General features: G+C 44.1%; 1 protein-coding gene across 1 annotated transcript in view; it reads right to left on the reverse strand.

Annotated features, from left to right (window-relative positions):
• The window catches only part of MYH16 (myosin heavy chain 16), a 62,661-nt gene extending 53,900 nt beyond the window's left edge, over positions 1-8,761 (reverse strand). The window contains exons 1-3 of the mRNA XM_081298560.1: positions 8,623-8,761; positions 5,036-5,308; positions 2,541-2,684 (exon numbers count right to left, since the gene is read on the reverse strand). Coding sequence (XP_081154686.1) covers positions 2,541-2,684; positions 5,036-5,245 — 354 coding nt within the window. The 5' untranslated portion in view covers positions 5,246-5,308; positions 8,623-8,761. The remainder of the gene's footprint in view (positions 1-2,540; positions 2,685-5,035; positions 5,309-8,622) is intronic.
• Between the last annotated feature and the right edge of the window lie 2,500 nt (positions 8,762-11,261).

An 11,261-nucleotide genomic window follows, 5' to 3' on the forward strand; every position in this document is an offset into this window, starting at 1 on the left:
TAGGTAACACAGTTACTCTATGGACACATCCATAGCAAAAAGTCCCCCCAACCTGCTGGGTGCCCAACTTTCTCCTGCCACAGGTAAGTGCTGCTGTTAAATTTTTTTACATATTTTCCATTATGGCTGTGGATGTATATGCAAGCAAACTCAGAGACACATTCTCCCTGTTTTTCAAACAAAAATAATGCTCTATAATGCTACTTTATATCTTGTTTTTTTCCCACTTAATTATCTAGGAGATTTCCCCTGAGAGTTCCCTGAGAGATTTCTGGTGTTTTTAACAGACACAAGAGTCTGCACTTTGTAGATCCAGGTCCCTTTTGGTGGGCAACTGGGTTTAATTTATTCTTGAAAAGAAACCCCAACTTCTCTTTTGGCTCCAAGACTGCAATTTTGTAAGAAATAGTTCCACTTAAAAAAAAAAAGGACAAAAAAACCCAATGTAGTAAAATAAATTATTGGAGGGAAGGGAGAATAAATGAGGACAGAAAATGGCCAAATCAATGGGTCTCCAACTTTCCCTTCTCTTTGTTTGGTTGTCACAATAACCTCCAATGCCTCTAGTCTATGCCTCTTTTCAATTCAACCTCATTTGCTTCTACTTGACCTTCTACTTGAGCCCTCATGAAAATAATCTAAAAAATAATCTAAAAATAATCTAGAAAATCTAAAAAATCTAGTTTCTCTTTAGCATAGCTGTGACATGTTGAACTTTTAAAACGAAATATTAAATAGAACTGGAAGAAAAAGAAATGAGATAAAGAAAACCCATTGACGTGTCGAGAGCATGACACACGGTGTCTCATGTTGGAACTGTGGCCACTGAGTCACTCTTTACCTCCAGCTCTGTATCAGCTGGGAGCGGGGCAGGCAGCAGCCCAGAAGCCAGTTGTGTCCCTGTCCTGGTTAGGAGGGTTACCCGAGGGAAGTAGTTGGGGTTCAGCCCCCACCTGCCACAGAGGTGCTTTAATTTAAGGGGTGTCTCCCTGCCTTAGTCCCTCAGGCCACATTCTGCAGAGTCTACAGTTCCTTAATCCAATGACATGGTGTGTCCACCCACCAGGAACAAGGGCTTGACTATAGAATGGTCCAAAGTAAGCCTCAGCCCCAAGCTTGACCATCAAACCCACCAACATCCTCAGCCCAGGCTCCAGGATTAGCCAGGGATGGATTTGTTCTTTCCCAGACCCAAGTTTCAGGGACACTCCATAACCTCCAGACCCAGAAAATATCTGTCACAGTTTCCCAGAGATCTTTCAGTACCACTTGGGGCTAGGTGCTTCTACAGGTCTGAATCCAGAAGCAAAATAGTATTAAAGTAGGACAAGACCGGTGAGCAGAGCAGCCATCTTGGCTATAACCACAGACCTGGGGAGGGGAGATCCCCAGCAACCCTGACTTTGCAATTAGGTCCCACCTCACTCATTCCTACCACATCTAAAGAGGAAAACATCAAACTTCCTTAGACAACCCACTGTGGAATTTAGCTACTGACACTTTCAGGAAAAAAAAATCCTTTTGTCTGAGGATTTTTTTTTTAGACACACTCAGCAGACTGCTTGTAGCTTGCTCTTCTCATCACCTCAGATGAACAGAAACTGAACTTCTTCAAGGATGCAGTCTGTTGTTCTTCCTAAGTCCCCCGGGAATGCACTTTTTTTTTTGTACCAGAGATTGAACTCAGGCGCATAACCACTGAGTCACATATCTAGCCCTTTTTATTTATTTTGAGACAGCATTCCACTAAGTTGCTTAGGGTCTCACTAAGTTGCAGAGGCTGGCCTTGAACTTGTGATCCTCCCTCCTTAACCCTCAGAGTTGCTGGGATTATAGGCATGCACTTCATGCTTGACCCAGGGCTGCATTTAAGTCACATTTCCTCAATGTTTGTTGAAGAAATGGATGGATAGATGAATGAGTGGAAAGGTAGATGGATGGAGGGATGGGTGGATAGATCTATGAATAGATGTATAGATAGATGGATGGAAAGTTGGGTGACTGGATGGATGGATGGATGAGTGATTGGATGGATGGATGGATGAATAAATGGGTGGACAGATGGATAGAGGAAAAAGGACTTCTAATAAAATGTCCGAGGGGCTGAGGTTGTGGCTCAGTGGTACAGTGTTCACCTAGCATGCATGACGCACTGGGTTCGATCCTCAGCACCACATTAAAAATAAAATTAAAAGTGTCCACCTAAAACTAAAAAAATAAATATTTTTTTAAAAAATGTCTGAAATCACTAGGGGGACATGATATTTTTATTGGAGGTTTTGAGGGATTGGGGGACATGAGGAAGAAGATTTCTGGCTGAAAGTTTTCAGCTGTCTATGGGGATAGTGCCATCACTGAGTTTACTGAAAGCCTGAGGCAGAAGTTGTAACAACAACAAAACTATGATCCCTGTGCCCTCTTCTGAGTCATAATGTACATTGGGAGCTTGGAAGAGTACAGTAGCTACCCCACCCCATCAAAAGAGGCGGGGAAGACAAGTTCCCTCCTCCCCACCCTCCTCCCCAAACTCTGCTACTCACATAGATCCTCATGTGGGTGTAGCGTTGGCGAAGATTGTCCAGGACACTGGCCTCATTCAAGAAGGTCATGTCTGCCATGTCACTGGCCTGGTAGAATTTGGGTGGGTTCATCTGCTGGATGTCATCCTTCTTCATAGTGAGTGTCTGGAGGGTCAAAACATAGCAGCATATGCATTAGGAAATAGTGCTTTCATAGCTAAGACAGCATCACAGGGTCCCACACACCCTCTGGTGTCCTAGAAGGAGCTGGAGTGAGGTATCCAGGGGGTCTAGCTCCTGATCCAGACACATCCCACTGTGTGACTTGGGATGGGGAAGGACTTCAGAGACCATAGCAGCCTTAACTGTGTCCCCTTTGAAGTAGGGAAGACAATAGCTGGTTGTTGGGAGAATGATACAGACCTAAGTGGGGTCATGAAAAAAGACCTTGTGAGCTATCACATTCCCTCCCTATGGTGCGGAGTGCCTCTGGGCCATGTGTTCTCTGCCAGCTAAGTTCATACTGGGAGTTGATCAGAGCTTGCTCTTTACTCCCAGAGACACTTTGTAGAGATGTCTTTTGGAACTCTCCCTGGAGAGCAAGTTTAAAGAACTTTCCATTGAGAGAGAGAGAAGTTGGGGGGAGGCATTTCCCTGCTCCCACCAAATCACCTTGAAGGATCAAGTTGAAAACAAGCAAGCAGAGAAGACAAAAAATGAAAACAGCAAAGAATGCTGTTGAATTGTATGTTAACTCCTGGGTGAGGCACCCTGATTTTTTTCATCTGTAAATGAAAACTAGCACCAGCTTTTCAGTTTCAGAATCTGAGACCAAAGAGGAAGACACGTGATCCAAAAAGCAAATATCTTTTGGTAGCTGGCAGCCTTAGATGTGAGGCCTGAATACATACTGGGATTTCTGGGACTTTTAATAATTTATGAGTACAATAGGCAGATAATTTGAAGTCTTGACAGTTCTGGAAAATCTGCCCAGTAATAGACACCACCCCTCTGGAAAATCAAGCCGGGTTTTAATCAGAGTTCTTATCCAGTAGTTTCCAGATCTAAGGACCTCGCCCACATGCTTTGAGCTCCAACAGAGAAGGACTTTGGCTTCATCTTAGGGGCCAGGTGGTGAGATAGGCTCTGTTCTTTCTACCCCACACCTGGCTGACTGGCTTGTCCACTTCGGATGCTCAAATAAATTGATTGTTTCCTTAAATTTGCATCCAAACTGCCCCAGAGGCCCTGCTCCTATTGTCCATTATTTCTTGCAACACTACAAGGCTCTTCCCTTCTGAAAAATGTTTCCCATGAGAGTCAATCTTGACTTTCATGTTCAAACCTGCTTTATGCCAACTATGGCCTCTTCTCTCTGGTGCCAGGCCTCTCAAACGCAGGCACAGAGAGAAGGGCGGCATGTCCTGGTCATCAAAGATCTCTGACTTATTTTATTTAAGAAATTAATCAAGAACAGATCTCACACTTGCTCTTGGGAGTTCACCATGGAGAACTGGCATAGTGATATGGAGGGGTCATGGGGATTTGAACCAAATACTGGAGGTTTGACTCCAAGCTCATCACTTGTTGTCTTTGTTACTAAGTTCCTTAAAGACACTTTGTTCCTCTTTTCCCTCCCCTGTAAAATAGCGTCAATAAATCGTACCACATATAGTTGTTAAAAGGATTTCAAAAACTGTCAAGTGTCTTCCCAGGAATATGCCAAGCGGGAGGAAGTGAGTTAGGGGTTTAATAAACCAAATTTTCTATCTACTTTCTCAAGTCATACCTCATCATCAGACATAGTATGGACTAGCAGAGAAAGTGGTGTGTTGGTAAACCAACAGAGGGAGGTATATATGTAGAAATCCATGCTTTTGTAGCATTTGCCAATTTCAGTGGTGAAAATACTTCCACCATGGTTGATATCAGATACCAAAGGTTTAACACAACTGGCCGTGAAGCCCTTGAATGTTTCCTGTTGGGCCTTTGTGAGCCAGCTTGGGTCTAGCACAGCAGCAGCAGCAGCAGCAGCAGCAAGGGGCTCAGGATTCACCATCTGTCACTCATGCTGCTGAAGAGCTCATTGAGCCATGGTTGTCTGAGCCTTGCCCTACATTTCTTATGTCAACATGGGACATGGAACACACAGTTAGACTGTATGTTGGTGGGATGTTCACTTTTACTCTTAGAAAATAAATTCCATGTATGAGGTGCTTGGAACTTTAAAGATAAATGATTATCATGACAGTCCCTTACAATCATGTATCCAAAGTACTTTCCTATATCCTATCTCATTGGAATCCCCAGTCTGATGGAGCCAAAGTTTAGTGACAGAAAGTGTCTTACCCAGGGCCACATATCTTGAGTATAGTTGAGTCTGGAATCAAAGCCAGGATGGGGGACTCAGGGATATCTACTCCTTTTGCCTATGGAGTAAAAGTGTATGCAGCAGAGGCCTGGGTCCCTGCCATCCCTAACACTTGGTTTCTTCCCAGAGATTATTCTCCACTCACCTGGTTGGTGATCGTCTTCACGGTGACTTGGTCACCTTGTTCAGACTGGATCTCCCCAGCAATAAAGCCCTCCTTCTCGTCTTTGACCCAGCAGGACCTCTTGATGTCGTATGGCTTGTTCATGGCTTCTATCCTCTCCTTGTCAGGAGGCGCCAGGAAGGGCATTGGGTCCACATCGTCCCCACATTCCCCTTTGTACCCACCAGGCATGGCAGCTCAGCTGAAGGAGAATCAGGAAGGAATTGATGGCCGGAAGCAGGATTTCTCTGGGAGCTGTGGAGGGAAACAGGGACAGACTGCAGAGGCTGATTGACAAACTAGAAGGAATATCCTAACAGAGGTAGGGCTTGCTTACATCACTTTGGGTGTCTTGGTGACATTAAGTCTTCATAATCAAGAATAAAACATAAGCTAAATTCCTCACAGTCATGTCCTTATCACTAACACAAAATGCTTCTGCATCTCTCATCGTATGTTCCTCACATAAGGCTGTGAGGTAGGGATACAGAGAAGACTGGGCTGGGAGAGGTTAAATCAAAGCTATGGTTATTTGTTTGTTTGTTGTACTGGGGATTGAATGCAGGGGAAACTCTACTATTGAGCTACATTTTTATTTTTTAGCTTGATACAGGGTCTCCCTAAGATGCCGAGGCTAGCCTAGAACTTGCTATCCTCCTGCCTCAGCCTCTTGAGCAGCTGGAATTACAGATGTGCACTAGCATATCCAGCTTAAATCAAAGGTTTCTAATCAAGGTTCAATGAATGGAATGAGAAACAATGATCACTAGGTGTTCACTTTCCTTCAGATATGAACAGAGGCCACAAACCACATGGCCTATGCCTTGCTCCTCACAGAAATTACAGCTGTTTCCCTTTCATTTTAGAAAAGTCACAGACATGTCAAAATATTACCCTCACTTCAACTTTGAAATATGAGACCCTCAGATATTGTTATTTAAATCTATTTATAAAGGACACTCATTTTTAATGTCTCAGTAGCAGCATTCCAATACTATTGATTTCCTTTGCAGACCTGTGGGTTTTATTTTATGCATTTAAAATACTTATGAAGAGTCTCTGTCTTATGATGGTTCAACTTAGAATTTTTCAACTTTGGGATGAGGCAAACCCGAACACATAGGCATTGTGCTAGATGATTTTGCTCAACTGTGGGCTAAAGTAAGGTTTCTGAGTATGTTTAAGGTTACGCTGTGATGTTGGGTGGGTTAGGTGTATTAAATGTATTTTCAACTTATGATATTTTCAATGTGTGATGGGTTTGGCAGGGTGGAACCCCATCATAAATTGAGGAGCCTCTCTAGTCTGAGGGTCTGTTGGCTTTACCAGATTTCAAGGATCTCTCTGGTACAAAATGGTGGCCTGGATCAATGATTATCTCTCCTAAAATAAGGTCAGCCTGGGCTTATGCCTAGGTTTCTTGGCTTCTAAGCCCAGTTTGATTAGGAAGGAGGGGCTCTAGGGACAGAGAAGCCAGGAGCCTCCCCAGTTTACCTTGGGAGTGAAGAACCAACTCAAAGTCAGTGAGGTTCTGAGACCTTTTTCCACAATGCTGTTCTCAAGGCCAGGAGTAGAGCCTCCATCTTTAAATAACCCAGTGGAAGATTGAGGGCTTCTGGCTGAACGTTGGGCCTCTGCTCTACAGTGCCTCCTCCTCTCTTATGGAGTTCTTTGGTGTCTCCAAAAGAGGCTGAGTTGGGACAGGTAAGTGGTGGAGGTCAAGCCAGACTCCTCATCTCCCTGAATCCCACACCTCCAAGGCTGGGCAGATCAGCTGCCTGAGAAGAGGAAGGCGGGAGTGGAGGACTTGTGCCTTCACAGGCTAGGGAGCCCTTTGGCCACCTGGGGTTGAGTGAGGTCTCATTGGACAAAATGTTTCAAATTCAGGTAATAAAACCCATAGAAATACCAAGAAAACAAAGGATATTAGGATACAATTACCAAAGTATTAAAAATTCACAATATAGTAAAAATGCATCAAATAACATGATCTAGCAGCTGGTCTTACAAACGCTGTTGTTTTGAAGCAATGGTGAGAATTAATGATATTTTAACAATTGTAATCTGATACAAAAATAGTGACTTCCACTGCAGAGAAATGCTGTGGGACTGTGATTCACTGCCTGTGCTATGGAGGGTGGCGGATAGGATATGTTTCAGTTAAAGGCAGAGAAACCATGATGGAGTCACTTTCCCATTGAAGACCCCCAAACTCCAGGCTAAGAACTCCTGCCAGCCCCTCTGGGTCTGTCTTCAGGAGCAAAGCCCTGGCTTCTGCTGATGGCATCAAAGAGTCTTGGCCCACCATCCAGACCTCAAAGTCACTTTGAGCAGCTCAGTCCCCTTGTTGGGCTTTCCCCCTCCCCATTCCCCTTCTGGAAGCTGCAATTGCTCAACATAAACTTCCCTTTGTCATTTGTCTTCCCTGATAGGACAGCTCAATTACATCATCTTTCTGTTGTCTCGTTTCTCTGTTCTAGTAAACATAGATGAAACCAAAATCCACATGGAAAGGAAACACACATATCAGCAAAGTCAGGTTAAGTTCACTCAACTTGTCATTAAGACCAAACATCTACAGCTGGACGTGGTGGCATACACCTGTGATCTCAGCCACTCAGGATGCTGAGGCAGGAGGATCACAGATTGGAGACCAGCCTAATCATTTTAGGGAGACCCTGTCTCAAAATAAAAAAGAGTTGTGGATGGAGCTCACTGATAGAGTGTCCCTGGGTTCAGTCCCCAGTACAAAAAAAAAAAAAAAAAAAAAAAAGACAAAACATTTGCCCACATCTGCGTTTCTTTTGGTTGTTCTAAGGGGAAGAATGGGGATAAGATATTCTCCTTTATTTATACCAGTTAGGAGGTGTATATAATATATACATATAATATATATAATTTTGATACATGGTCTCACTGTGTTGCCCAGAATGGCCTCAAATTTGCAATACTCCTGCCTCAACCTCCCAAATACCTGGGCTTCAGGTATGCACCACTATGCCTCACTTTGTCTGTATTTATTTTCTTTTTAATTATAGTTCTTTGATGAACCACAAGCTAAGATGCCATTGCTTTTGTCCCCTGGGACACAGGTCCCTCCAGCCAGTCACTTCCCCGAGGGACATGCAGGTCTCTGACATCATGTTCCGTCCCTTTCGGTGGCCACTGACCTCCTGCTCTGTCCTCCTGGGACCCCTGCATCCAAACCACTCCTGTCTCCCCAGCAAAATAGTTTCTCGCAGGTGTCCCTGATAACCAAGACCCATGTTTAAAATTCACGAAACACAAAACAGAAAAAATTTAGCTCATGAGATGAAAGTGACTTCAGAGGGAAAAATGTCTTATAGAGTAAGTAGCCCATGTCCAGTGGACGTGGAGGGCAGCTCACTTGGAGGACTGAGAGTCCCCTCCGCAGCCCTTGGGACAGGCTGGTGTTCCCAAAATGCTCATCGTCACTGCCCCTTGCTCTCCTGTCATCACTATGTCCCCTTTCCTTGGGAACTTCCTGTCCGTTCTCTATCGCACCTCATCCTGGTTTCCATCTCCCCCAGCAGCCCCACGGTACTTACCTGAGACCACACCAGAAGAGACTGGATGTCCTGCCGAGCCTGGCCATCCCCTTTTAAACCTGCCCAAAAGATCTGAGCCAGCAAAACCTTGAGAAAGAAAAGAACCCCTCAGGGCCCCAGTGGCCCGGATGGCCTCCTCTTCCAGGGCCTGACGGATGCTCCTGGGTCCCTGTGGGGGGATCGGTGAATGTCCCGAATCCAGGACATTTACTTTCCTCCCATTGCCCTTGTGGGGAAACTGATGACCTCAGCTAGGGGTGCAGGCTGAGGGCAGAAATAGAACAGCTGGGTAATGAGTTTTCCTCTCAAAGATAAAGTTATAACTGCACCAAAGGAGCGGCCGACTCTCAAGGGGCAAAACCTGGGTTGACTCAGCTGCAGCCTTTGGCATGGCTGAGCCCAGGGAACCAACCGGCTGATGACTTGGTCCCTTCCACATGCTCGGGGCCGAAGGCCCATGTCAGCTCGGACTTCACTTCTCCAATAATGCCATGGGCCTCCTTCAGCCCTAGTGGCCAGCAGAGGCCATGTGGCATCATGGCTCAATGCCAGCCCCGAACCCCAAAGCCCCGCCTCTAAGTCCTCTATGGATTTCTCTGTGGCAAGTCCCTGCTTCCTCCCAGCTTGCCTTTCCCATCTGTAAAATGGGTGGCTGGACCTACAGACTCTAGGCATCCTCTGTGCTCTCTCAAGTTCAAAGATGGCTTTTGGGACTGGAGGGAGGATTGCCTGGGGGTTATTCATCCTGACATCCACTATTAGCCATATCTATCCCTCAAAACTCCCTCATTCACTTTTTTTTTAAAATTAAGGTGAAATTTACATAATATAAAATTCACTACTTTAAGCAAACAATTCAGTGGCATTTAGTACATTCACGCTGTTGTGAAACTGCCACCTTGAATTTCACAACATTTTCATGAGCCCAAAAGGAAACCTAGTACCCTGGCCATCCCCAATCTGCTTTCTATCTCTGGATTTGCCTGTTCTGGCCATTTGATACATGGGATCTACACTATGTGGCCTTTTGCCCCTGGCTTCTTTGACTTAGCATGTTTTCCAAGTTCATCCACGTTGAAGCACAACTCGAGACCTCTTCCCTTTGTATGGCTGAGTAATAATCCACTTACGGCCAAGTGCAGTGGCGCACTCCTGTAATCCCAGTGTCTCAGGAGGCGGAGGCAGGAGGATCCCAAGTTCAAGGCGAGGTTAGGCAATTTAGGGAGATCCTAAGCAACTTAGTGAGACCCCATCTCAAAATAAAAAGCAAAAAGGACTAGGGATGTAGCTCAGTGGTAAAGCACCCCTAGGTTCAATTTCAAGTACCAAAATAATAATAATAAAAGTAAATAACAATCCGCTGGTGGATATTCTGCCATTTCAGTTGATGGATGTTTGGGTTGTTTCCACCTTTGGGCTTCTGTGAATAGTGCTGCCATGAGCACACATGAACCTGTATTATTGAAGCACTCATTTTCCATTCTTTTGGATATTTATCTGGAATGGGATCGGTGGATCGTATGGTAATTTTGTCCAGCTTCTTGAGGAAGAGCCAAGTTGTTTTCCTCGGCAGTTGAATCATTTTACACTCCCGCCAGCAATTCACAAGGGTTTCAATTTCTCCACATCCTCACCAACACATCTATTTTTCTTTCTTTCTTTCTTTTTACTCTGCCATCCTAGGGAGTATAGAGAGGTACCTCATTTTGATTTTAATTTCCCTAATGACTGATGCTGTTGAACATCCTGTCATACATCTTCTTTCGCCCATTTTTAAATTGGATTGTTTGTCTTTCTGTTATTGAATTATAAGTCTTTAATATTTTGGGTACTAGACTTTTATCAAATATATGATTTGTAAATATTTTCTCCCATTCCATAGGCATTTCCAGTTTCTTTATATCTTTTGAGGCAAAGTTAGTTTCAATGGAGTCCAATTTATCTATTTTTGTCTCTTGTCACTTGTACTTTTGGTGTCATATTTAATAAAACAGTGCCAAATTCAAGTCTTGAAGATTTGCTCCTATGTTTTGTTCTTAGTGTTGTATGCTTTTTGCTTTTATATTCAGGTTGTTGATCCTATAATTCACTTTTTTTAATTGTAGATGGACATGATACCCTTATTTTTTTTTTAAGAGAGAGTGAGAGAGGAGAGAGAGTGAGAGAGAGAGAGAGAATTTTTAATATTTATTTTTTAGTTCTCGGCGGACACAACATCTTTGTTTGTATGTGATGCTGAGGATCGAACCCGGGCCGCACACATGCCAGGCGAGCGCGCTACCACTTGAGCCACATCCCCAGCCCACATGATACCCTTATTTATTTATTTATTTATTTATTTATTTATTTATTTATTTATTTATTTATTTATTTTTCTGTGATGCTGAGGATTGAACCCAGTGCCTCACATGTGCTAGGCAAATGTTCTTACACGGAGCTACAATCCCAGCCCCCACAATTCACTTTTTTTTCAAGAATTTAACCTTTATTTATTTGTTGTTGTGTATTTTTTTTTAATGTGGTGCTGAGGACCCAACCCAGGGCCTCAACCATCCCAGGCAAGTGCTCTACCACTGAGCCACGACCCCAGTCCCTACAATTCACTCTTAAAGGAGAAAGGAACCCACCTGGAGCAGGAG

Source organism: Spermophilus citellus, assembly GCF_964194105.1.
Source record: "Spermophilus citellus genome assembly, chromosome: 6".
In the NCBI taxonomy this organism is placed as follows: domain Eukaryota; kingdom Metazoa; phylum Chordata; class Mammalia; order Rodentia; family Sciuridae; genus Spermophilus; species Spermophilus citellus.